At 40.5% G+C, this 21,189-nt stretch overlaps 1 protein-coding gene across 1 annotated transcript in view; it reads right to left on the reverse strand.

The window, feature by feature from the left end:
* Positions 1-21,189, reverse strand: part of TMEM123 (transmembrane protein 123) — a 57,208-nt gene that overhangs the window by 31,901 nt on the left and 4,118 nt on the right. Inside the window, exon 2 of the mRNA XM_004052028.5 lies at positions 20,697-20,753. Coding sequence (XP_004052076.1) covers positions 20,697-20,753 — 57 coding nt within the window. The remainder of the gene's footprint in view (positions 1-20,696; positions 20,754-21,189) is intronic.

Genomic DNA, 21,189 nt, shown 5'->3' on the forward strand with positions numbered 1-21,189 from the left:
TCTTAGTTTAGGATGTTGATATTTCAGATCTAACTTCAGTTTTTTATCCTGAATACATTATTACATGTTACTACTGTAATATAATCTTAACCTATATTCTTCACAATTTAAAAAAAGTCATTTTATTTTATTTTTTTGAGATGGAGTCTCACTCTGTCACCCAGGCTGGAGTACAGTAGCACAATCTCAGCTCACTGCAACCTCCACCTCCAGGGTTTAAGCAATTCTCCTGCCTCAGCCTCCCAAGTAGCTGGGATTACAGGTGCCTGCCACCACACCCAGCTTTTTTTTTTTTTTATTTTTTAGTAGAGACGGGGTTTTGCCATGTTGGCCAGGATGGTCTCGAACTCCTGACCCCAGGTGATCCACCCCGCTTGGCCTCCCAAAGTGCTGGGATTACAGGTGTAAGCCAGTGTGCCCGGCCCCCCCCCCGCCAAAAAAAGTCATTTTAAAGAAGTGTTTTTTCCCCTAGATTACTTTATCCATGTCATAAATTAAATGGCCATCTGGACAATTACTTTATAAAGCTAACTGAAAAAGATATTCTGAGATCCTTAGGAAATGATCCATCTCCAATTTAAGTGGTACAACATTTTTGCTGCAGCTCATCAAGAATAGGCTATAACTCTGACAAGAGCAGATGTTTCTGAAGAGAAAGGAGACTTAGTAACTACTGGCCACCAAGTCTGGCCAGGCAAAATCATTACCACTGACTGTGGCTATGTGGCCAGTAGAATGAACATCTGCTCTTTTTTCCCTGCCCAGCTCCTGTTCCACTGTTCCTTCAGGCAACCACCCTTCTCTCACCCCCTGGGGTCTGGAGGGACTACGAGTGGGTAGGCACGAGATTCAAACCAGGTCAATCAGCCTCTCGCAGGAGTCTGAAATGTGAGTAGAATATACCAGATGGACAACAGTTAACACAGTCATTTTGATGGCAGCCTCCTCAGGAGATTTGTTAATTCCTGTCCCTGAAATCCCTAGCCACACTAGATCTAGTTCAGTTTTCTTCTTTAGGTTTTGTGAATGTTGGACAGCAGGTGTCCAACAAGTCCTTGTTTATCTAAGTTAGTTATAGATAATTTCTACTGCTTGCAACCAAATGATTTTAACAATATGAAATTTAAATCTGGGATGATGTCTGCTTTCTTCCTGCTCTTTTCTCTTCATAATCACGCTTACGGTTCCTCTTCAGTTTTTTTCCTCCTTTACAACAGAATGCACTTTTTAACTCGTGTCAGCAGAAACATTACATGAAACTACTGAAAGGCAAGTTTTGGGTGTACAAAATGAAGTTTCTAAAATGAGACTTTCCTCTTTGAGAAGGTCTTTGGCACTCTGCTAACCTTTGACTCTTGCCTTGAGAAAACATTTCCTTACAATTAACAAACATAAAAGCATGAATGCCTGTGTGTGTACTGCAATGTGACTCTACTTACACCAAACCAACAAGACTATTTTCAGTGCAAAGGTAAACTCCTGACAATCATAGCATTCTACCAAACAAATGTTTGACATCTTATACATAGCATCTTGTACTGTAAACTATTATAGGCTTCAGATGTAGCCAGACTCACTGCAATCAAATCCAAACTCCCTGAGGGACTTCAGCAACACTGCTCCACCATCACTAAAGCCTCACAACACCCCTTTCCCGTGTCACTTTTATTACCCTCTTTTATGTCAGCAGAAGCACAGATGCTCCTGCCTTGCCAAAAGCCACAGGGCCTGAACAACCTGAGCATCTCTAGAAGCAGCCTGTGAGATGGGAGCACCACACAGCAGGAAGACCGGTGGCAAGCATGGCCCTGGGTAGGGACAGAGGCCTCTCTGATCTTCCGAATTGCTCTGTCCATCCCCCTCCCCATGCCACCTCTCCCAGCCAGCATGACTGCCTTTTCTGGATGGGCTTTATCTTTATGGAAACAAAGAGGCAAAGAACAGAGTTGCCCGGGACCACAGAAGACAACTGTGGCAACTCTCCCCTGTTCTGTTAAGTGAGAAGACCAGAGTGCAGGTGGTGATTTGTTTTGACCAAGGGGCTCCATCTCACAACTAAGGCTGGTATAGCAAGCAAAAAACTCAAAAACTGGTTTACTCCTCCCATAGCATTCGCATATCCTTTACTGTTTCAACAAAAACAGCACTGGGTGCTGGGAAGGTGGTGGTGAGTAAAATCAGCCTTCCCCCTGAAGGAGCTGACTTTCTAGTTGGGGAGGCAGAGTGAGATGAAGCATCACATTACATTACTATAAACCAGTAAACCACAAACTCCTCTGAAGGCTGGTATCCCAGTTATAAGCCTAGAGGTCTAGGACTGGACCTGAGGAAACAAGCTTGAGCATTCTAAAGGCTGAAAGGGTAACTGGTAGCCAGAAAAAGGCAAAGATGAAAGGAAGAGCTCTTCAGGTAGTGAGAACAGAACATGCAAAGGTCTCATGGCAGAGAGGGCAGAGAAAGGAGGAACCAAAAAGGTAAGTGTGGCCATAGAGCTACGAAAAACACATTTATTTAGGTCCTGGTTTTGTGCCAGGTGCTTTACATGTTACCTCATTTAACCCATGAGATGGCTATACTCTCTTAGCCGCATGAGACAGCCATCTTTCTATAATCAGCTCTATTTCATAGCAGGAAGTGAGAAGGCAGAGATTAAGTAGCTTGCCCAAATTCAATTAACAGCAAAGCAATTTTTCTCTTTGTATCTTCCCCAAAATACAACATAATACACATATTGGGTGGGGATGACATGGGAGAGGGACCACTAAACTAGTGAACCAAATTCAATGTGGGGTGAAAAAAGTAGTCAAACCAATTCTTACTGAACAGTCAGGTAAGAGACTAAAAAAAATCATCACTTTTCAACTAGTTGTTTTCATGTCATGAAGATGTAACCATAATGAAATGTTTTGTAGGAAAGGGTCAGTTCCCATTTTAGGAAACTGTGCTTATGTTGTTGGATTAAAAAAGAAAAACTAAAAGTAGTTGGTGGGATACTTTAAAAAAACTGTATTTATGGTGTACAACATGATATTTTGATATATGTACACTATGTGGAATTGCTAAATAAATATATGCATTACCTCACATACTTATCTTTGTAAACTGACAAATTACAGCTGTATAAATTTATAGGTATAAAGTGATGGTATGATTTATGAATACATGTAGAATAATTTAATCATGCTAATTAACATATCCATCACCTCAAATACTTATTTTTGTGGTGAGAACGTTGAAATTTTACTCAGCGATTTTGGAAGGTACCATACACGATAAACTATATTCACTATGCTGTGCAATAGAACTAGAAAAAAAAAAGTATTCCTCTTCTCTGAGGCTCTGTATCCTTTAACCATCATCTCCCCTTTTTCCCCACCCTGCAGCTTCTGGGAACCACCATTCTACTCTCTGCAGTTCCATCCATGTGGTCTCAAATAACAGAATTTGCACATTTGCTTTTTTAAAGCTGAATAGTATTCCATTGTGTGTATATGAATCACATGTGCTTTATCCATTCATCTGCTGATGAACAGTTAGGTTGATTCTACAACTTGGTGATATGGGCTGGCTGTGTCCCCACCCAAATCTCATCTTGAATTGTAATCCCCATGTGTCATGGCAGTGACCCGGTGGTAGGTAACTGAATCATGGGGGCAGTTTCCCCCATGCTGTTCCCATGATAGTGAGTGAGTTCTCAGGAGATCTGATGGTTTTTTAAGCATCTGGCATCTCCCTGCTGGCACTTTCTCTCCTGCCACCCTGTGAAGAGGCACCTTCTGCCATGATTGTGAGTTTCCTGAAGCCTTCCCTAGCCATGTGGAACTGAGTCAATTAAACCTCTTTTCTTTATAAATTAATCCGTCTTGGGTATTTCTTCATAGCAGTGTAAGAACAGATTAATATAGTACATTGGTACTGGGAGTGGGGTGCTACTCTAAGGATAGCTGAAAATGTGGAAGCGACTTTGGCACTGGTTAACAGGCAGAGGTTTAAACAGTTTGGAGGACTTAGAAGAAGACAGGGAAATGTGGGAAAGTTTGGAACTTCCTAGAGACTTGTTGAACGGCTTTGACCAAAATGCTGAGAGTGATATGGACAATGAAGTCCAGGCTGAGGTGGTCTCAGATGGAGATTTGAGGAACTTGTTGAGAACTGGAGTAAAGGTCACTCTTGCTATGCTTTAGCGAAGAGACTGGTGGCATTCTGCCCCTGCCCCAGAAATCTGTGGAACTAGAACTCGAGAGACACGATTTAGGGTACCTGGCAGAAGAAATTTCTAAGCAGCAAAGCATTCAAGAGGTAGCAGAGCATAAGAGTTTGGAAAATATGTAGCCTGATAATGTGACAGAAAAGAAAAACCCATTCTCTGAGGAGAAATTCAAGCCGGCTGCAAGAATTTGCATAAGTAACAAGGAGCCAAATGTTAACCACCAAAAGACAATGGGGAAAATGTCTCCAGGGCATGTCAGATACCTTCACAGCAGCACCCCCCATCACAGGCCTGGAGGCCTAGGAGGGAAAAATGGCTTCCTGGGCCAGGCCCAGGGGCCCCCTGCTCTATGCAGCCTGGGGACATAGTGCCCTGCGTCTCAGCTGCTTCAGCTCCAGCCATGGCTAAAAGGGGTCAAGGTACAGCTCAGGCCATTGCTTCAGAGGGTGCAAGCCCCAGGCCTTGGTGGTTTCCATGTAGTGTTGAGCCTGTGGGTGCACAGAAGTCAAGAATTGAGGTTTGGGAACCTCTGACTGGATTTCAGAGAATGTATGGAAATGCCTGGAAGTCCAGGCAGAAGTTTGCTGCAGGTGTGGAGGCCTCACGGAGAAACTCTGCTAGGGCAGTGCAGAAGGGAAATGTGGGGCTGGAGCCCTCACACAGGGTCCCCACTGGGGCACTGCCTAGTGGAGCTGTGAGAAGAGGGCCACTGTCCTCCAGCCCCCAGAATGGTAGACCCATCAACAGCTTGCACTGTGTCTGGAAAAGCCACAGACACTCAACGCCAGCTAGTGACAGCATCTGGGAAGGGGGCTGTACTCTGCAAAGCCACAGGGGTGGAGCTGCTCAAGGACATGGGAGCCCACCTCTTCATCAGCATGATCTGGATATGAGACAGAGTCATAGGAAATCATTTTGGAACTTTAAGGTTTAATGACTGCCCTACTGGATTTCAGACTTGCATGGGGCCTGCAGCTCCTTTGTTCTGGCCAATTTATCCCATTTGGAACAGGCGTATTTACCCAATGCCTGTACTCCCATTGTATCTAGGAAGTAACTAACTTGCTTTTGATTTTACAGGCTCATAGGTGGAAGGGACTTGCCTTATCTCAGTTGAGATTCTGGACTTTTGGGTTAATGCTGGAAAGTGTTAAGACTTTGGAAGACTGCTGGGAAGGCATCAAGTCTGAGGGCATGAGATTTGGGAGGGGCCAGTGGTAAAATTATATGGTTTGGCTATGTCCCCACTCAAATTTCATCTTGAATTGTAATCCCCATAATCCCCAAGTGTCATGGCAGCGAGCTGGTGGGAGGTAACTGAATCATAGGCGTGGTTTCCCCTATGCTGTTCTCGTGACAGTCTTTCATGAGATCTGATGGTTTTATAAGTATCTGGCATTTCCCCTGCTGGCACTCATTCTCTCCTGCCACCCTATGAAGAGGTGCCTTCTGCCATGATCATAAGTTTCCTGAGGCCTCCCTAGCCATGTGGAACTGTGACTCAATTAAACCTCTTTTCCTTATAAATTATCCAGTCTCCAATATTTCTTTATAGCAGTGAGAACAGATAAATACACTTGGCTATTGTGAATAGTGCTGTAATGAACATGGGAGTGCAGGCATCTTTTTGACATACTGATTTCCAGTCTTTTGTATAAATACCCAGAAGTGGGATTGCTGGATCACATGGTAATCCTATTTTTAATTTTTTGAGGAACTTCCATATTGTTTTCCATAATGGCTGTACTAATTTACATTCTCACCAACAGTGTACAAGAGTCCCCCTTTGTCCACATCATCACCAACATTTGTTATCTTTTGTCTTTTTGAGAATAGCCATTCTCATAGGTGTGAGAAGACATTTCATTGTGGTTTTAATTTGCATTTCCCTAATGATTGTTAATATTCAGCAATTTCTCATGTAACTGTTGGCTATCTGTATGTCTTCTTTTGAGAAATGTCTGTCTATTCAGGTTCCTTGCCCATTTTTAAATTGGACTATTTATTTTCTTTCTATAGAGTTGAGTTCTTTATATATTTTTAATACTAACCCTTTCACAAATAAATGGCTTGCAAATATTTTCTCCAAATCTGTATGATGTCTCTTCATTCTGTTGTTTCCTTTTCATGCAGAAGCTTTTCAGTTTGATGTAATCTTGTCTATTTTTGTTTTTGTTGCCTGTGCTTTTGGGGGCAAATCTAAAATATCATTGCCCAGACCAATGTTGTGTAGTTTTTCCTATTTTTTTCTAGTAGTTTTACAACTTCAGGATTCATGTTAAATCTTTAACTCATTTTGAGTTGATTTTTCCATATGGAAATCATGTGGTCTGAGATCAGGGTGCTATTTCATTCTTCTGCATGTGGATAACCAGTTTTCCCAACATAATTCATTAAAGAGACTGTCCTTTTCCCATTGTGTATTCTTGCACCTTTGTCTGAAATCAACTGGCCATCAATATGTGATGGGAACTCTTAAAATCTACTCTCTTAACAATTTTCAAGTATACAACATATTGTGAGCTATAGTCACCACAATATACAATAGCTTTGTGGTGGAAGTACACTGAATAATTATTTAAAAATATATACTTTGCTTCCAGAATTTCTACAACGGGCTGGGCACAGTGGCTCACACCTGTAATCCCAGCACATTGGGAGGCCAAGGCAGAAGGATTGCTTGAGCCCAGAAGTTTGAGACCAGCTTGGGCAACAAAGCAAGATTCTGTCTCTATAAAAATAAATAAATAATTTTCCACTAGAACCTGTATTATCTTTATAATCAGAAAAAATAACAGACACAGACAAGCTAACAAAAAGACAACCCAATTTAAAAAATGGCAAAGGACTTGGATAAACATTTCTTCACAGAAAATATACAAATGACCAATAACCACATGAAAAAATGTTCAACTCATTAGTTATCAAGGAAATGCAAATCAAAAACACATCACATGCCCATTAGGTTAGATACAACCAAAAAACCGTACAACAACAAGGACTGGTGAGGATATGAAGAAAATAAAACCCTTATACACTGCTGGTGTGTATCTAAAATGGTGTAGCTACTTTGGAAAACAGTTTGGCAGTTCATTAAACAAAGTTACCATATGACCTAGCAATTCTACTCCTAGGTATATTCCCAATAAAAAATGAAAATATATGTCCACGCAAAAGTGTTTACACAAATATTCATAGAAGCACTATTCATAATATCAAAAGGTGGAACCAACTCCAATGTCCATCAACAGATGAATAGATAAACCGTATGTGACATACCCATAGCGTGAATTGTGTGGCCATAAAAGAGAATGAAGTATGGAAATAAGACAGTCACAAAAGACTACATACTACATGATTCCATTCATATGAAAGTCCAGAACAGGAAAATGAAAGTAGATTTGTGGTTGCTTAGGGCTGGTGGGGGAACAGCAGGTAGGATAAGGGAGTGATAAACAGCACAGGGTTTCTTTTTGAGGTGATGAAACTGTTCTAAACTTGACTGTGGTGATGGTTAAAGATACCTGTGAATATACTAAAAATCACTGGACTGTACACTTGAAATGGGGTGTGTGATTATATAAATTTAATTATATGGTATGTGAATTACATCTCAGTGAAGATACTTAAAAAAAAAATGCATGAAGTTTCCTTAACAAAAAGACAAAACGAAGAAACCAAAAGCCATTATGAAAATATTCTTGGTTTAACTCCTTATTTTTTAATTTATTTTATTTTGAGATGGAGTTTCCCACTATTGCCCAGGCTGCAGTGCAGTGGAATGATCTCGGCTCACTGCAGCTTACACCTTCCAGGTTCAAGTGATTCTCCTGCCTCAGCCTTCCGAGTAGCTGGGACTACAGGCGTGCATCACCACACGCCTGGCTAATTTTTGCATTTTTAGTAGAGACAAGGTTTTGCCATGTTGGTCAGGCTGGTATCAAACTCCTCACCTCAAGTGATCCGCCCGCCTCAGCCTCCCAAAGTGCTGGGATTACAGGCGTGAGCCACCGCGCCCAGCCTCAATTTAACTCCTTATAAATAAATGTAATTCAAAGCCAGGAAGACTGGTGCATGAATTACTTCACTAATAGATTGTAAACAAAATTATGTATTTAAAAAATACAGACACGCAAAGAGATGAAGAGCCATGCAGTTAATGTTTAGTACCAATTATTGTTTAACTCTACTTACTGCTTAACTCAAAGTTTCTTCCTAAGAACTTCATACATCTGGGAAAAATTATTCGTGAGAAATCTTTGTGTTACTCAACATGATGGGGTAAGTCATCAATTTTAGTCTGAAAGAAGAAGTCATGGGAATCTAGAGCAAGCCTGCCTGCTCTCTGTGAAAAAGGAGTATTTAATGCAAAAGAAAGACAATAAAAAAGAATGTCAAGTATTAAATGCCAATTGAGTTCATTCTCCTATTCACACTAGAATTTAGACTGAACCCACTGTGAGCCAGATGGCTGCATTATGGAAAAACAACAGGAACCCAGAGTTTGGTAGTTGATTTTTCTGGCCTAGGTCTACTTTTTTTGGCTTGTATTTTATGTTCTACACCATCTTTTGTTTTTCCGGTTTTTGAAAAGGAAAAAAAACAAATATTTTTTAAATGCCCTCAAGTTTTGTTTTCCTGTTAGTTTTGTTGCCGTTGTGCACTTCGTTTTTGGGATTTTTGTGTGCTTTTTCAGTTTGTGTACTTTCCCTCACTGCTTATCTCTTCTAATACCCATTCATCATGACTTCTTCTCCCTACTCCCACCATCCCACAGGCAAATTCACTATTTCCTGGGTTTTCCCAGAATTTACATGACAGGCTGGTTACTCAGCCCAGCCCCATCTCTGTAACCCTTAAAATACAAAAATTAGCTGGGTGTGGTGGCACACACCAGTAATCTCAGCTACTTGGGAGGCTGAGGCAGGAGACTGCTTGAACCCAGGAGGCGGAGGTTTCAATGAGTTGAGATCGAGCCACTGTACTCCAGCCTGGGTGACAGAATGAGACTCCATCTCCAAAAAAAAAAAAAAAATTTTTTTTACGTTTAAAATGTTAAACGTTCCCTTTCATAGTTCACATCGCAATAAAGAATAGCAGTAGTCCTTAATCTGAATTGGAAGCATTTAATTTGGGTCCTATTTACAACTTTAAGAATGGAGGCATACTTCAGGAAAGAAAGCACCAGTGCAGTTCCAATTTATTATTGTATCTGCTGTCTTGAGAGTACAGGGTGTATGAGAGTGCACAGTGGTTTAGAATCACTATAGAATTTAAAAAGACCCAGAGACATTAACAAGAATCCACATTCTAAGTCGTCAGAATCCACATTTCTGACCTTGTCTGCTGGGGCCTGCTCTGTTTTTGATGTCTCAAAATAGAATTCTTTTATTGAAATACATGTTCCTCATCCTGTTTCAGGGCTTCTGCCTGGAATGTTCCTCCCCCTACCATTTGTAGGGCTGGCTCCTTCCTGTCATGCAGGTCTCAGCTCAGATGACCCCATCTCAGAGAGGGCTTCCCTGACCAACCAATCTGCAGCCCTTCCTAGTCACTTTTTTCCACATTACCCTCTTTATGTATGGAGGCAGATAGGTGTTTTACCCTGTTTATTTATTATTATTATTTTTTGAGACAAAGTCTTGCTCTGTCACCCAGGCTGGAGTGCAGTGGCACAATCTCCGCTCACTGCAACCTCTGCCGCCCGGGATCACGCAATTCTCCTGCCTCAGCCTCCTAAGTAGCTGGGATCACATGCACACATCACCACACCCAGCTAATTTTTGTATTTTCAGTAGAGAGGGGGTTTCACCATGTTGGCCAGGTGGTCTCACATTCCTGACCTCAAGTGATCTGCTCCCCTCAGCCTCCCAGAGAGCTGGGATTACAGCCATGAGCCACCGTGCCCAGCCTATTTATTTTTAATCACAACCCAAAATCATCTTTTTAGTTGTTTACTTCCTTATAGGCTATGTCTCTCCACCTGGATATTATTTTCATGAGAGCAGGAACTTATTCATCTTATTTACCACTTTATGCCTTGTGCCTAAAACAGTGACTAACGGAGTGGGCAGTCCAAACTAACAGCTGTTCACTGAGTGAGCATAATATTGCATTATTTTCCTACATTTCATTCCTTTAAACAAAATTGGATGATGTTAAAAATTACCAGCAACGGGTTCCAAGATGGCCGAATAGGAACAGCTCCAGTCTACAGCTCCCAGTGTGAGCAACGCAGAAGATAGGTGGATTTCTGCATTTCCAACTGAGGTACCAGGTTCATCTCACTGGGGCTTGTCAGACAGTGGCTGCAGCCCACGGAGCGTAAGCCGAAGCAGGGCGGGGCATTGCATCACCCGGGAAGCACAAGGGGTTGGGGAATCCCCTTTCCTAGCAAAGGGAAGCCGTGACAGACGGTACCTAGAAAATCGGGACACTCCCACCCTAATACTGCGCTTTTCCAATGGTCTTAGCAAATGGCACACCAGGAGATAGTATCCCGCGCGTGGCTCAGAGGGTCCCACACCCACGAAGCCTCGCTCACTGCTAGCACAGCAGTCTGAGATCAAACTGCAAGGCCGCAGCGAGGCTGGGGGAGGGGCGTCCGCCAGTGCTGAGGCTTGAGTAGGTAAACAAAGTGGCCGCGAAGCTCGAACTGGGTGGAGCCCACCACAGCTCAAGGAGGCCTGCCTGCCTCTGTAGATTCCACCTCTAGGAGCAGGGCATACATAGCTGAACAAAAGGCAGTAGAAACTTCTGCAGACTTAAACTTGCCTGTCTGACAGCTTTGAAGAGAGCAGTGGTTCTCCCAGCACAGAGTTTGAGATCTGAGAACGGACAGACTGCCTCCTCAAGTGAGTCCCTGACCCCCGAGAAGCCTAACTGGGAGACACCTCCCAGCTTCCAGAGGAAGGATCAGGCAGCAACATTTGCTGTTCTGCAATATTTTCTGTTCTGCAGCCTCTGCTGGTGATACCCAGGCAAACAGGGTCTGGAGTGGACCTCCAGCAAACTCCAACAGACCTGCAGCTGAGGGTCCTGACTTGTTAGAAGGAAAACTAACAAACAGAAAGGACATCCACACCAAAACCCCATCTGTACGTCACCATCATCAAAGACCAAAGGTAGATAAAACCACAAAGATGGGGAGAAACCAGAGCAGAAAAGCTGAAAATTCTAAAAATCAGAGTGCCTCTTCTCCTCCAAAGGAATGCAGCTCCTCGCCAGCAACAGAACAAAGCTGGACGGAGAATGACTTTGACGAGTTCAGAGAAGAAGGCTTCAGACGATCGGTAATAACAAACTTCTCCCGAGCTAAAGGAGGATGTTCGAACCCATCGCAAAGAAGCTAAAAACCTTGAAAAAAGATTAGACAAATGGCTAACTAGAATAAATAGCATAGAGAAGACCTTAAATGACCTGATGGAGCTGAAAACCATGGTGCAAGAACTACGTGACACATCCACAAGCTTCAGTAGCTGATTCAATCAACTGGAAGAAAGTGTATCAGTGATTGAAGATCAAATGAATGAAATGAAGCAAGATTATAAGTTTAGAGAAAAAACAGTAAAAAGAAACGAACAAAGCCTTCAAGAAATATGGGACTATGTGAAAAGACCAAATCTATGTCTGATTGGTGTAAATGAAAGTGACGGGGAACATGGAACCAAGTTGGAAAACACTCTTCAGGATATTATCCAGGAGAACTTCCCCAACCTAGCAAGGCAGGCCAACATTCAAATTCAGGAAATACAGAGAACACCACAAAGATACTCCTCGAGAAGAACAACTCCAAGACACATAATTGTCAGATTCACCAAAGTTGAAATGAAGGAAAAAATACTAAGGGCAGCCAGAGAGAAAGGTCGGGTTATCCACAAAGTGAAGCCCATCAGACTAACAGCAGATCTCTCAGCAGAAACTCCACAAGCCAGAAGAAAGTAGGGGGCCAATATTCAACATTCTTTAAGAAAAGAATTTTCAACCCAGAATTTCATATCCAGCCAAACTAAGTTTCATAAGTGAAGGAGAAATAAAATCCTTTATAGACAAGCAAATGCTGAGAGATTTTGTCACGACCAGGCCTGCCTTACAAGAGCTCCTGAACGAAGCACTAAACATGGAAAGGAACAACCGTACCAGCCACTGCAAAAACATGTCAAATTGTAAAGACCATCGATGATAGGAAGAAACTGCATTAACTAACGAGCAAAATACCCAGCTAACATCATAATGACAGGATCAAATCACACATAACAATATTAACCTTAAATGTAAATGGGGTAAATGCTCCAATTAAAACACAGACTGGCAAATTAGATAAAGAGTCAAGACTCATCACTTGGCAAATTGGATAAAGAGTCAAGACTCATCACTCTGCTGTATTCAGGAGACCCATCTCACATGCAGACACACACAGGCTCAAAATAAAGGGATGGAGGAAGATCTACCAAGCAAATGGAAAACAAAAAAAAGCAGGGGTTGCAATCCTAGCCTCTGATAAAACAGACTTTAAAACAACAAAGATCAAAAGAGACAAAGAAGGCCATTACATAATGGTAAAGGGATCAATTCAAAAAGAAGAGCTAACTATCCTAAATATATATGCACCCAATACAGGATCACCCAGATCCATAAAGCAAGTCCTTAGAGACCTACAAAGAGACTCAGACTCCCACACGATAATAATGGGAGACTTTAACACCCCACTGTCAACATTAGACAGATCAACCAGACAGAAAGGTAACAAGGATATCCAGGACTTGAACTCAGCTCTGCACCAAGCGGACCTAATAGACATCTACAGAACTCTCCACCCCAAATCAACAGAATGTACATTCTTCTCAGCACCACATCACACTTATTGAAAACTGACTACATAGTTGGAAGTAAAGCACTCCTCAGCAAATGTAAAAGAACAGAAATTATAACAAACTGTCTCTCGGACCACAGTGCAATCAAACTAGAACTCAGGATTAAGAAACTCACTCAAAACCGCTCAACTACATGGAAACTGAACAACCTGCTCCTGAATGACTACTGGGTACATAACGACATGAAGGCAGAAATAAAGATGTTCTTTGAAACCAATGAGAACAAAGACACAACATACCAGAATCTCTGGGACACATTTAAAGCAGTGTGTAGAGGGAAATTTATAGCACTAAATGCCCACAAGAGAAAGCAGGAAAGATCTAAAATTGACACCCTAATATCACAATTAAAAGAACTAGAGAAGCAAGAGCAAACACATTCAAAAGCTAGCAGAAGGCAAGAAATAACTAAAATCAGAGGAGAACTGAAGGAGATAGACACAAAAAAAACCCTTCAAAAAAAAAAAAATCAATGAATCCAGGAGCTGGCTTTTTGAAAAGATCAACAAAATTGATAGACCACTAGCAAGACTAATAAAGAAGAAAAGAGAGAAGAATCAAATAGATGCAATAAAAAATGATAAAGGGGATATCACCACCGATCCCACAGAAATACAAACTACCATCAGAGAATACTATAAACATCTCTACGCAAATAAACTAGAAAATCTAGAAGAAATGGATAAATTCCTCAACACATACACCCTCCCAAGACTAAACCAGGAAGAAGTTGAATCCCTCACTAGACCATTATCAGGCTCTGAAATTGAGGCAATAATCAATAGCTTACCAACCAAAAAAAGTCCAGGACCACATGGATTCACAGCCGAATTCTACCAGAGGTACAAAGAGGAGCTGGTAGCATTCCTTCTGAAACTATTCCAATCAACAGAAAAAGAGGGAATCCTCCCTAACTCATTTTATGAGGCCAGCATCATCCTGATACCAAAGCCTGGCAGAGATACAACAAAAGAATTTTAGACCAATATCCCTGATGAATATCGATGCAAAAACCCTTAATAAAATACTGGCAAACCAAATCCAGCCGCACATCAAAAAGCTTATCCACCACAATCAAGTTGGTTTCATCCCTGGGATGCAAGGCTGGTTCAACACATGCAAATCAATAAACGTAATCCAGCATATAAACACAACCAAAGACAAAAACCACATGATAATCTGAATAGATGCAGAAAAGGCCTTCAACAAAATTCAACAGCCTTCATGCTAAAAACTCTCAATAAACTGGGTATTGATGGAACATATCTCAAAATATTAAGAGCTATTTATGACAAATCCACAGCCAATATCATACTGAATGGGCAAAAACTGGAAGCATTCCCTTTGAAAACTGGCACAAGACAGGGATGCCCTCTCTCACCACTCCCATTCAACATACTGTTGGAAGTTCTGGTCAGGGCAATCAGGCAGGAGAAGGAAATAAAGGGTATTCAATTAGGAAAAGAGGAAGTCAAATTGTCCCTGTTTGCAGATGACATGATTGTATATTTAGAAAACCCCATCATCTCAGCCCAAAATCTCCTTAAGCTGATAAGCAACTTCAGCAAAGTCTCAGGATAAAAAAATCAATGTGCAAAAATCACAAGCATTCCTATACACCAATAAAAGACAAACAGAGAGCCAAATCATGGGTGCACTCCCATTCTCAATTGTTTCAAAGAAAATAAAATACCTAGGAATCCAACTTACAAGGCATGTGAAGGACCTCTTCAAGGAGAACTACAAACCACTGCTCAACGAAATAAAAGAGGACACAAACAAATGGAAGAACATTCCATGCTCATGGACAGGAAAAATCAATATCATGAAAATGGCCATACTGCCCAAGGTAATTTACAGATTCAATGCCATCCCCATCAAGCTACCAATGACTTTCTTCACAGAATTGGAAAAAACTACTTCCAAGTTCATATGGAACCAAAAAAGAGCCCACATTGCCAAGACAATCCTAAGCCAAAACAACAAAGCTGGAGGCATCATGCTACATGATTTCAAACTACACTACAAGGCTACAGTAACCAAAACAGCACTGTACTGGTACCAAACAGAGATATAGACCAATGGAACAGAACACAGCCCTCAGAAGTAATACCACACTTCTACAACCATCTGATCTTTGACAAACCTGACAAAAACAAGAAATGAGGAAAGGATTCCCTATTTAATAAATGGTGCTGGGAAAACTGGCTAGCCATATGTAGAAAGCTGAAACTGGATCCCTTCCTTATACAAAATTTCATTCGAGATGGATTAAAGACTTAAATGTTAGACCTAAAACCATAAAAACCCTAGAAGTAAACCTAAGCAATACCATTCAGGACACAGGCATGGGCGAGGACTTCATGACTAAAACCATAAAAACCCTAGAAGAAAACCTAAGCAATACCATTCAGGACACAGGCATGGGCGAGGACTTCATGACTAAAACACTAAAAGCAATGCCAACAAAAGCCAAAATAGACGAATGGGATCTAATTAAACTGAAGAGCTTTTGCATGGCAAAAGAAACTACCATCAGAATGAACAGGCAACCTACAGAATGGGAGAAAATTTTTTACAATCTACCCATCTGACAAAGGGCTAATATCCAGAACCTACAAAGAACTTAAACAAATTTACAAGAAAAAAATCAAACAACCCCATGAAAAAGTGGGCAAAGGATATGAACAGACACTTCTCAAAAGACATTTAGGTAGCCAACAGCCAGACACATGAAAAAATGCTCATCATCACTGGTCATCAGAGAAATGCAAATCAAAACCACAATGAGATACCATCTCACAGCAGTTACAACGGCAATCATTTAAAAAGTCAGGAAACAACAGGTGCTGGAGAGGATGTGGAGAAATAGGAACACTTTTATACTGTTGGTGGGACTGTAAAGTAGTTCAACCATTGTGGAAGACAGTGTGGCGATTCCTCAAGGATCTGGAACTAGAAACACCATTTGACCCAGCCATCACATTACTGGGCATATACCCAAAGGATTATAAATCATACTACTATAAAGACACATGCACACGTGTGTTTATTGTGGCACTATTCACAATAGCAAAGACTTGGAAGCAACCCAAATGTCCATCAGTGATAGAGTGGATTAAGAAAATGTGGCACAGATACATCATGGAATACTATGCAGCCATAAAAAAGGAAGGGTTCATGTCCTTTGCAGCGACATGGATGAAGCTGGAAACCATCATTCTCAGCAAACTACAGCAAGGAAGAAACCAAATACCGTATGTTCTCACTCATAGGTGGGAACTGAACAATGAGAACACGTAAACACAGGGTGGGGAACATCACACACCAGGGCCTGTCGTGGGTGGGGGTGGGGTGCGACAGCATTAGGAGACACACCTAATGTAAATGACGACTTGACGGGTGCAGCACACCAACATGGCATATGTATACATATGTAACAAACCTGCACATTGTGCACATGTACCATAGAACTTAAAGTATAATAATAATAAATAAATAAAAGATACATGCACACACGTTTATTGCAGCACTATTCACAATAGCAAAGACTTGGAACCAACCCAAATGTCCATCAATGATAGACTGGATTAAGGAAATGTGGCACATATACACCACGGAATACTATGCAGCCATAAAAAAGGATGAGTTCATGTCCTTTGTAGGGACGTGGATGAAGCTGAAACCATCATTCTCAGCAAACTATCTGAAGGACAGAAAACCAAACACTGCATGTTCTCACTCATAGGTGAGAACTGAACAAAGAGAACACTTGGACACAGGGCAGAGAACATCAAACACCAGGGCCTGTCGTGGGGTGGGGGGAAGGGGGAAGGGATAGCATGAGGAGATAATACCTAATGTAAATGATGCGTTAATGGGTGTAGCACACCAACATGGCACATGTATACATATGTAACAAATCTGCACGTTGTGCACATGTACCCTAGAACTTGAAGTATAAAAAAAAATTGCCATCAATTTTCAGACGCAATCTCAAAAACATGAGTTGAACACAATTAACTTTCTGAGGATTTGAAGCAGTTAAGTGTACTATGAATTCTTTAGTTAGAAAAATTCTTTTCTACATCCAATCTCTAGTTAAAAACTAGTATTGATATCTCTATGTCTCTCTGTGTATCTATCGCTGTATCTATCAACATTTGCATCTATCAGTGAATCAATCAATCAATCAATCAATCATTCATCTGTATCACCATCTGCAACTAAAGCAACCTGTCAGGCCAACTGGTTCCTGTCTTTGATTGACTTACAAACTCACAGAAAGTTTCCATCTAATATTCTTTTCACACATAAAACATTTTATCTAAAGTAAATAGAAGAAGGTAGTGTGACATACAGGATTATATACCTGATAAATTCTTTCCACTTCAGTAAGACTTTCATTGTTGCAATCGGGGGTAAAAATTGGAATACAGAATAAGCTGTTCCCAAATTTCCACTGCCTTCTTCTGTAGAAATCTAAATGCAAGCCAGGTCCAAGTGCTCAAAATGGTGGTTAAAAGTTCAGTAGTGCAGAATTAGATCCAATAAAGAATAAAAGGAAAAGGTACCTAATAGTGTAATAAAACATTTTTAAAATAAGACCCTCTCACAACTACCCATCCCTGCCATGTCTATGGACAAAACTAACCCCACTAGAGTGGCCCAAATGACTAGGCCAAGGATGAGTAACCAAACTAATGGCAATCATAATAAATGGAACATACATGATTAAGAGATAAACGGCTTTGGAAAGGAGTTGGTGCAAGTTATGTCCAAGAGAAGAGCTTCAGATTGGGTGATGGTAACCCAATCCTCTCAGATCCTCTGTTGGGAAGTATCAATGCTATGTGATCAAGGAGACCGCTGTATCCTGAATGATATTGAGCTGCTGTTCTAGTTACTGATGAGATGTGCACTCCAATCTAGACCATGCCACATTTCCTTACATCCTTGCCCAAACCCATTATGAAAAATAATCTGGGTATGTGTCTTCCTTGCACTATAAAGTGTAAATTCATCCATCCACAGAATCTAAATACTCTGACTGCAAATGAAATACGGGGAAATTATTTTCTGTATAAGCTGAAAGTGTGTCAAACAAGTCCCTGCAGACAAGAATGTCAAAAGTACAGCTGTCTTCAAATAATGATTAGAGGACATAAAAAAATAGAACTGTTACAAGTAACTCAGTGGTACATTGGAAAGCAACCTTTATTCCTACTGTTTGACTTCAAGTACCTATATTACTGTATAAACAGAAAAACAGCTGTAATAATGTATAGGATTGGAGCACAAACCGGTACACATCTGCAAAATGTATATATTAGTGTTTTGATAAGGCAAGTCAGCAATTACAAAATATCTATGTCGCTCCACAATTGAGTTCAACCAACCAAAAATATACATATTCTGCATACCTACTATGCACCCCAGGCATAAAGTGAGATGTTAGGATGAATAAATCATAGATTTCACTCTCAAGGAACTTGGAGACCAAAATAAGAGAAAAAAAGATTCTCTGAAATTCCAACGTGGTGAGTCCTATAAAAGTGATAGACACCCAACATTCTAAGTAGTATTGCAGGCAGTCTCTGCTTTTTCCAACAGTACATTCCTGGAATACACATAATGGAATTTGCCAAAGATGCTGTTTTCCTAGTGAGAGGAAATATGGCGCCACAGAAACTGCACTAAATAAATAGCACCAAATAAATTGGTAAACAGTATGTTCAAAGAAACAAAGCTTCAACAATGGTCTATGTAACTAAAAAGAAAAACAGTTAAGCATCCATCCTATAAAAATACACAAACTTAACATGTTTCAAAAGTGTTTTCAAGATACAAAGAGGAATGCGACAGTTATGAGACGTAAAACACATTGTGCAAAAACATTTTTAATAGTTGTATTATCTGTTCTCCTTCTAGAAAAATTTGAGGCAATGCTTTTCTTCTTTCTCAAAAAATTTCCCTGTGCTAGAAGGGGCATTTGAAATCATCCCACTGACTCTGGAGCTGCCCTCAAAGTATTCAGTTGATTTTTAATAATCATTCACAGTGAAAAGCATGTTTTAAAAGTAAGGCCACACCACACTTCAGACAGTGTGATAAAGAGACATAGGTTTTAGAATACAACTGGGTTTCAAATCCTGAATGTGACACTTAGTGTCATGTGATCTTGGGCATTTCCTAACCACTCTTGAGTTTCAATTTCCCCATGTGTAAACCAGAAATGACACCTACCTCACCACTGTTAAATTAGTTAATGTATGAGGAGTATCTTATAAGTTGTAGGCATTCAAAAATGGTGTCTATTGCTAATATTACTGTCTTTATGTTTCTTCTACCTCCTTTGTCTACCCAAGGTTAAAAGTTCAGTAGTGCAGAATTAGATTCAATAAAGGACAAAAGGAAAAGGTATCTAGTAGTGTAATAAAATATTTTTTAACTAAGACCCTCTCACAACTACCCAATGATAACCACTATTACATTTTGGAGTAATCCCTCTAGACTTTTTTTCCTCTCAATGAAAACGTTTTCTGTAGAATTACTAAAACTAGAATTAAAGTATGTCCTGACTACATACCACCAGACACCAGTCTAAAAGGCAGAGATAATGAAACAAAGAACAGCAGTAAACCAAGAACATAAACTAAGTGAAACACTGGGATGCCCCACAGGAATAAAAACTCCAGCAAGTTGCAAAGCAGCATGAATGTACGTAGTGCCACTGAGCTTTACACTTTAAAAAAAATGGTTAGTTATGTATTTTATGTCATGTATATTTTGCCACAAAATAAAAAACAAAAAAACAAAAACTCCTAGAAGTTAAGGCTTGGTCCATTTTGTATTCTTAGAACCTAGGATGTGCTAGCTCATTAGAGTCCATAAATATTCCCTGAATAAAAGTAAACAAAACAAGTTAGTGATAGGATTGGTGTACCCTTTTCTAGTTTCCAACTCAGTCAACTGTGAAGATTAAGGGTAGTGAGAAGATAACTCAAAAATTGTTTACAAGAAACGAACCTTGATGATTTACTACTGATATTGATGACATCAGCCTGGTTCTTGCATCTTTCCATGCTAGTGAACTCAGAGGCCCAAGGCTTTGTCCCAAACTAAAATCACAGGGTAAGGGCCTCACCAAGTGTTTGGGTTGAGTCTGCCTAATGGGTGAAATGTAAGTAGGGTCTCCTTTGAGTCAGCAGAGGTATATTAAGGCTGCCATGGCTGACTAGTTTAGAGTGACTTGTTTCATCAATAGGACCTGCAGACTTCTGTGCTGACATTTCATATCTACAGGCAAACTACAAAACCCTCACATCTAAAAATGTGCTTCAAAAATTCATAACATGAAATTCTGATTTCTGATTTCTAAATTGTTTTAGAATTTATTCACATCTTTACAAGACTGAGAGAGATTAATCCAGTGAACTATCACTTACTGATGTCTAACTATAGGGCACTAGGGCAGGTTATTGGGATTCATGGGTGAAGAACTCAGGGTTAAAACAGGTCAGTGAACCAGCTTATGCCTACTTCCCTGGCTGTTATTACTTCATGTATCCTAGACAAATGAAAATTTGTTTTTTTAATCTTTTAAAACTCACCTGTTGAGTTAGCACTGGAGTTGTGTGGAAGCCCAGAATTCTCTATGTTTGCAGATGCTGTAAAAATAAAGAAATATCCTGTTATGAAAGAACATTTAACTAAGAATACTGGCAGTATGTGGTTTTCTGCCTAGCGGGAGTAGGGGTAGTGGTGTCAGGAGGGTAGATTATTCCACAGGAAGTTCTACTTTGGCCCCTGTTGTTATGAAACATATCTTGAAGCTGTCAGTAAAAGGGACTGTATTACCAGGTTTTTCAAGATAAACATCTAGCTTATGTAACAAACACTTACATAGTACTTACTATATACCAGCCACCGAATGCAATAGCTTTGCCAAAATTCATTTACCCACACAATTGGGGACAGATGGGCCAATTTCTGCCACTGACGGCTCTGCTCTTCTGAGTGGAGTGGACCATTTCAGGAGAGGCCGTTTCTACTCACAGGCATCTCTATGTCTTGCACCACCCAACCAACACCCCTAATTTCATA

Source organism: Gorilla gorilla, chromosome 9 (assembly GCF_029281585.2).
Source record: "Gorilla gorilla gorilla isolate KB3781 chromosome 9, NHGRI_mGorGor1-v2.1_pri, whole genome shotgun sequence".
Lineage (NCBI taxonomy): Eukaryota > Metazoa > Chordata > Mammalia > Primates > Hominidae > Gorilla > Gorilla gorilla.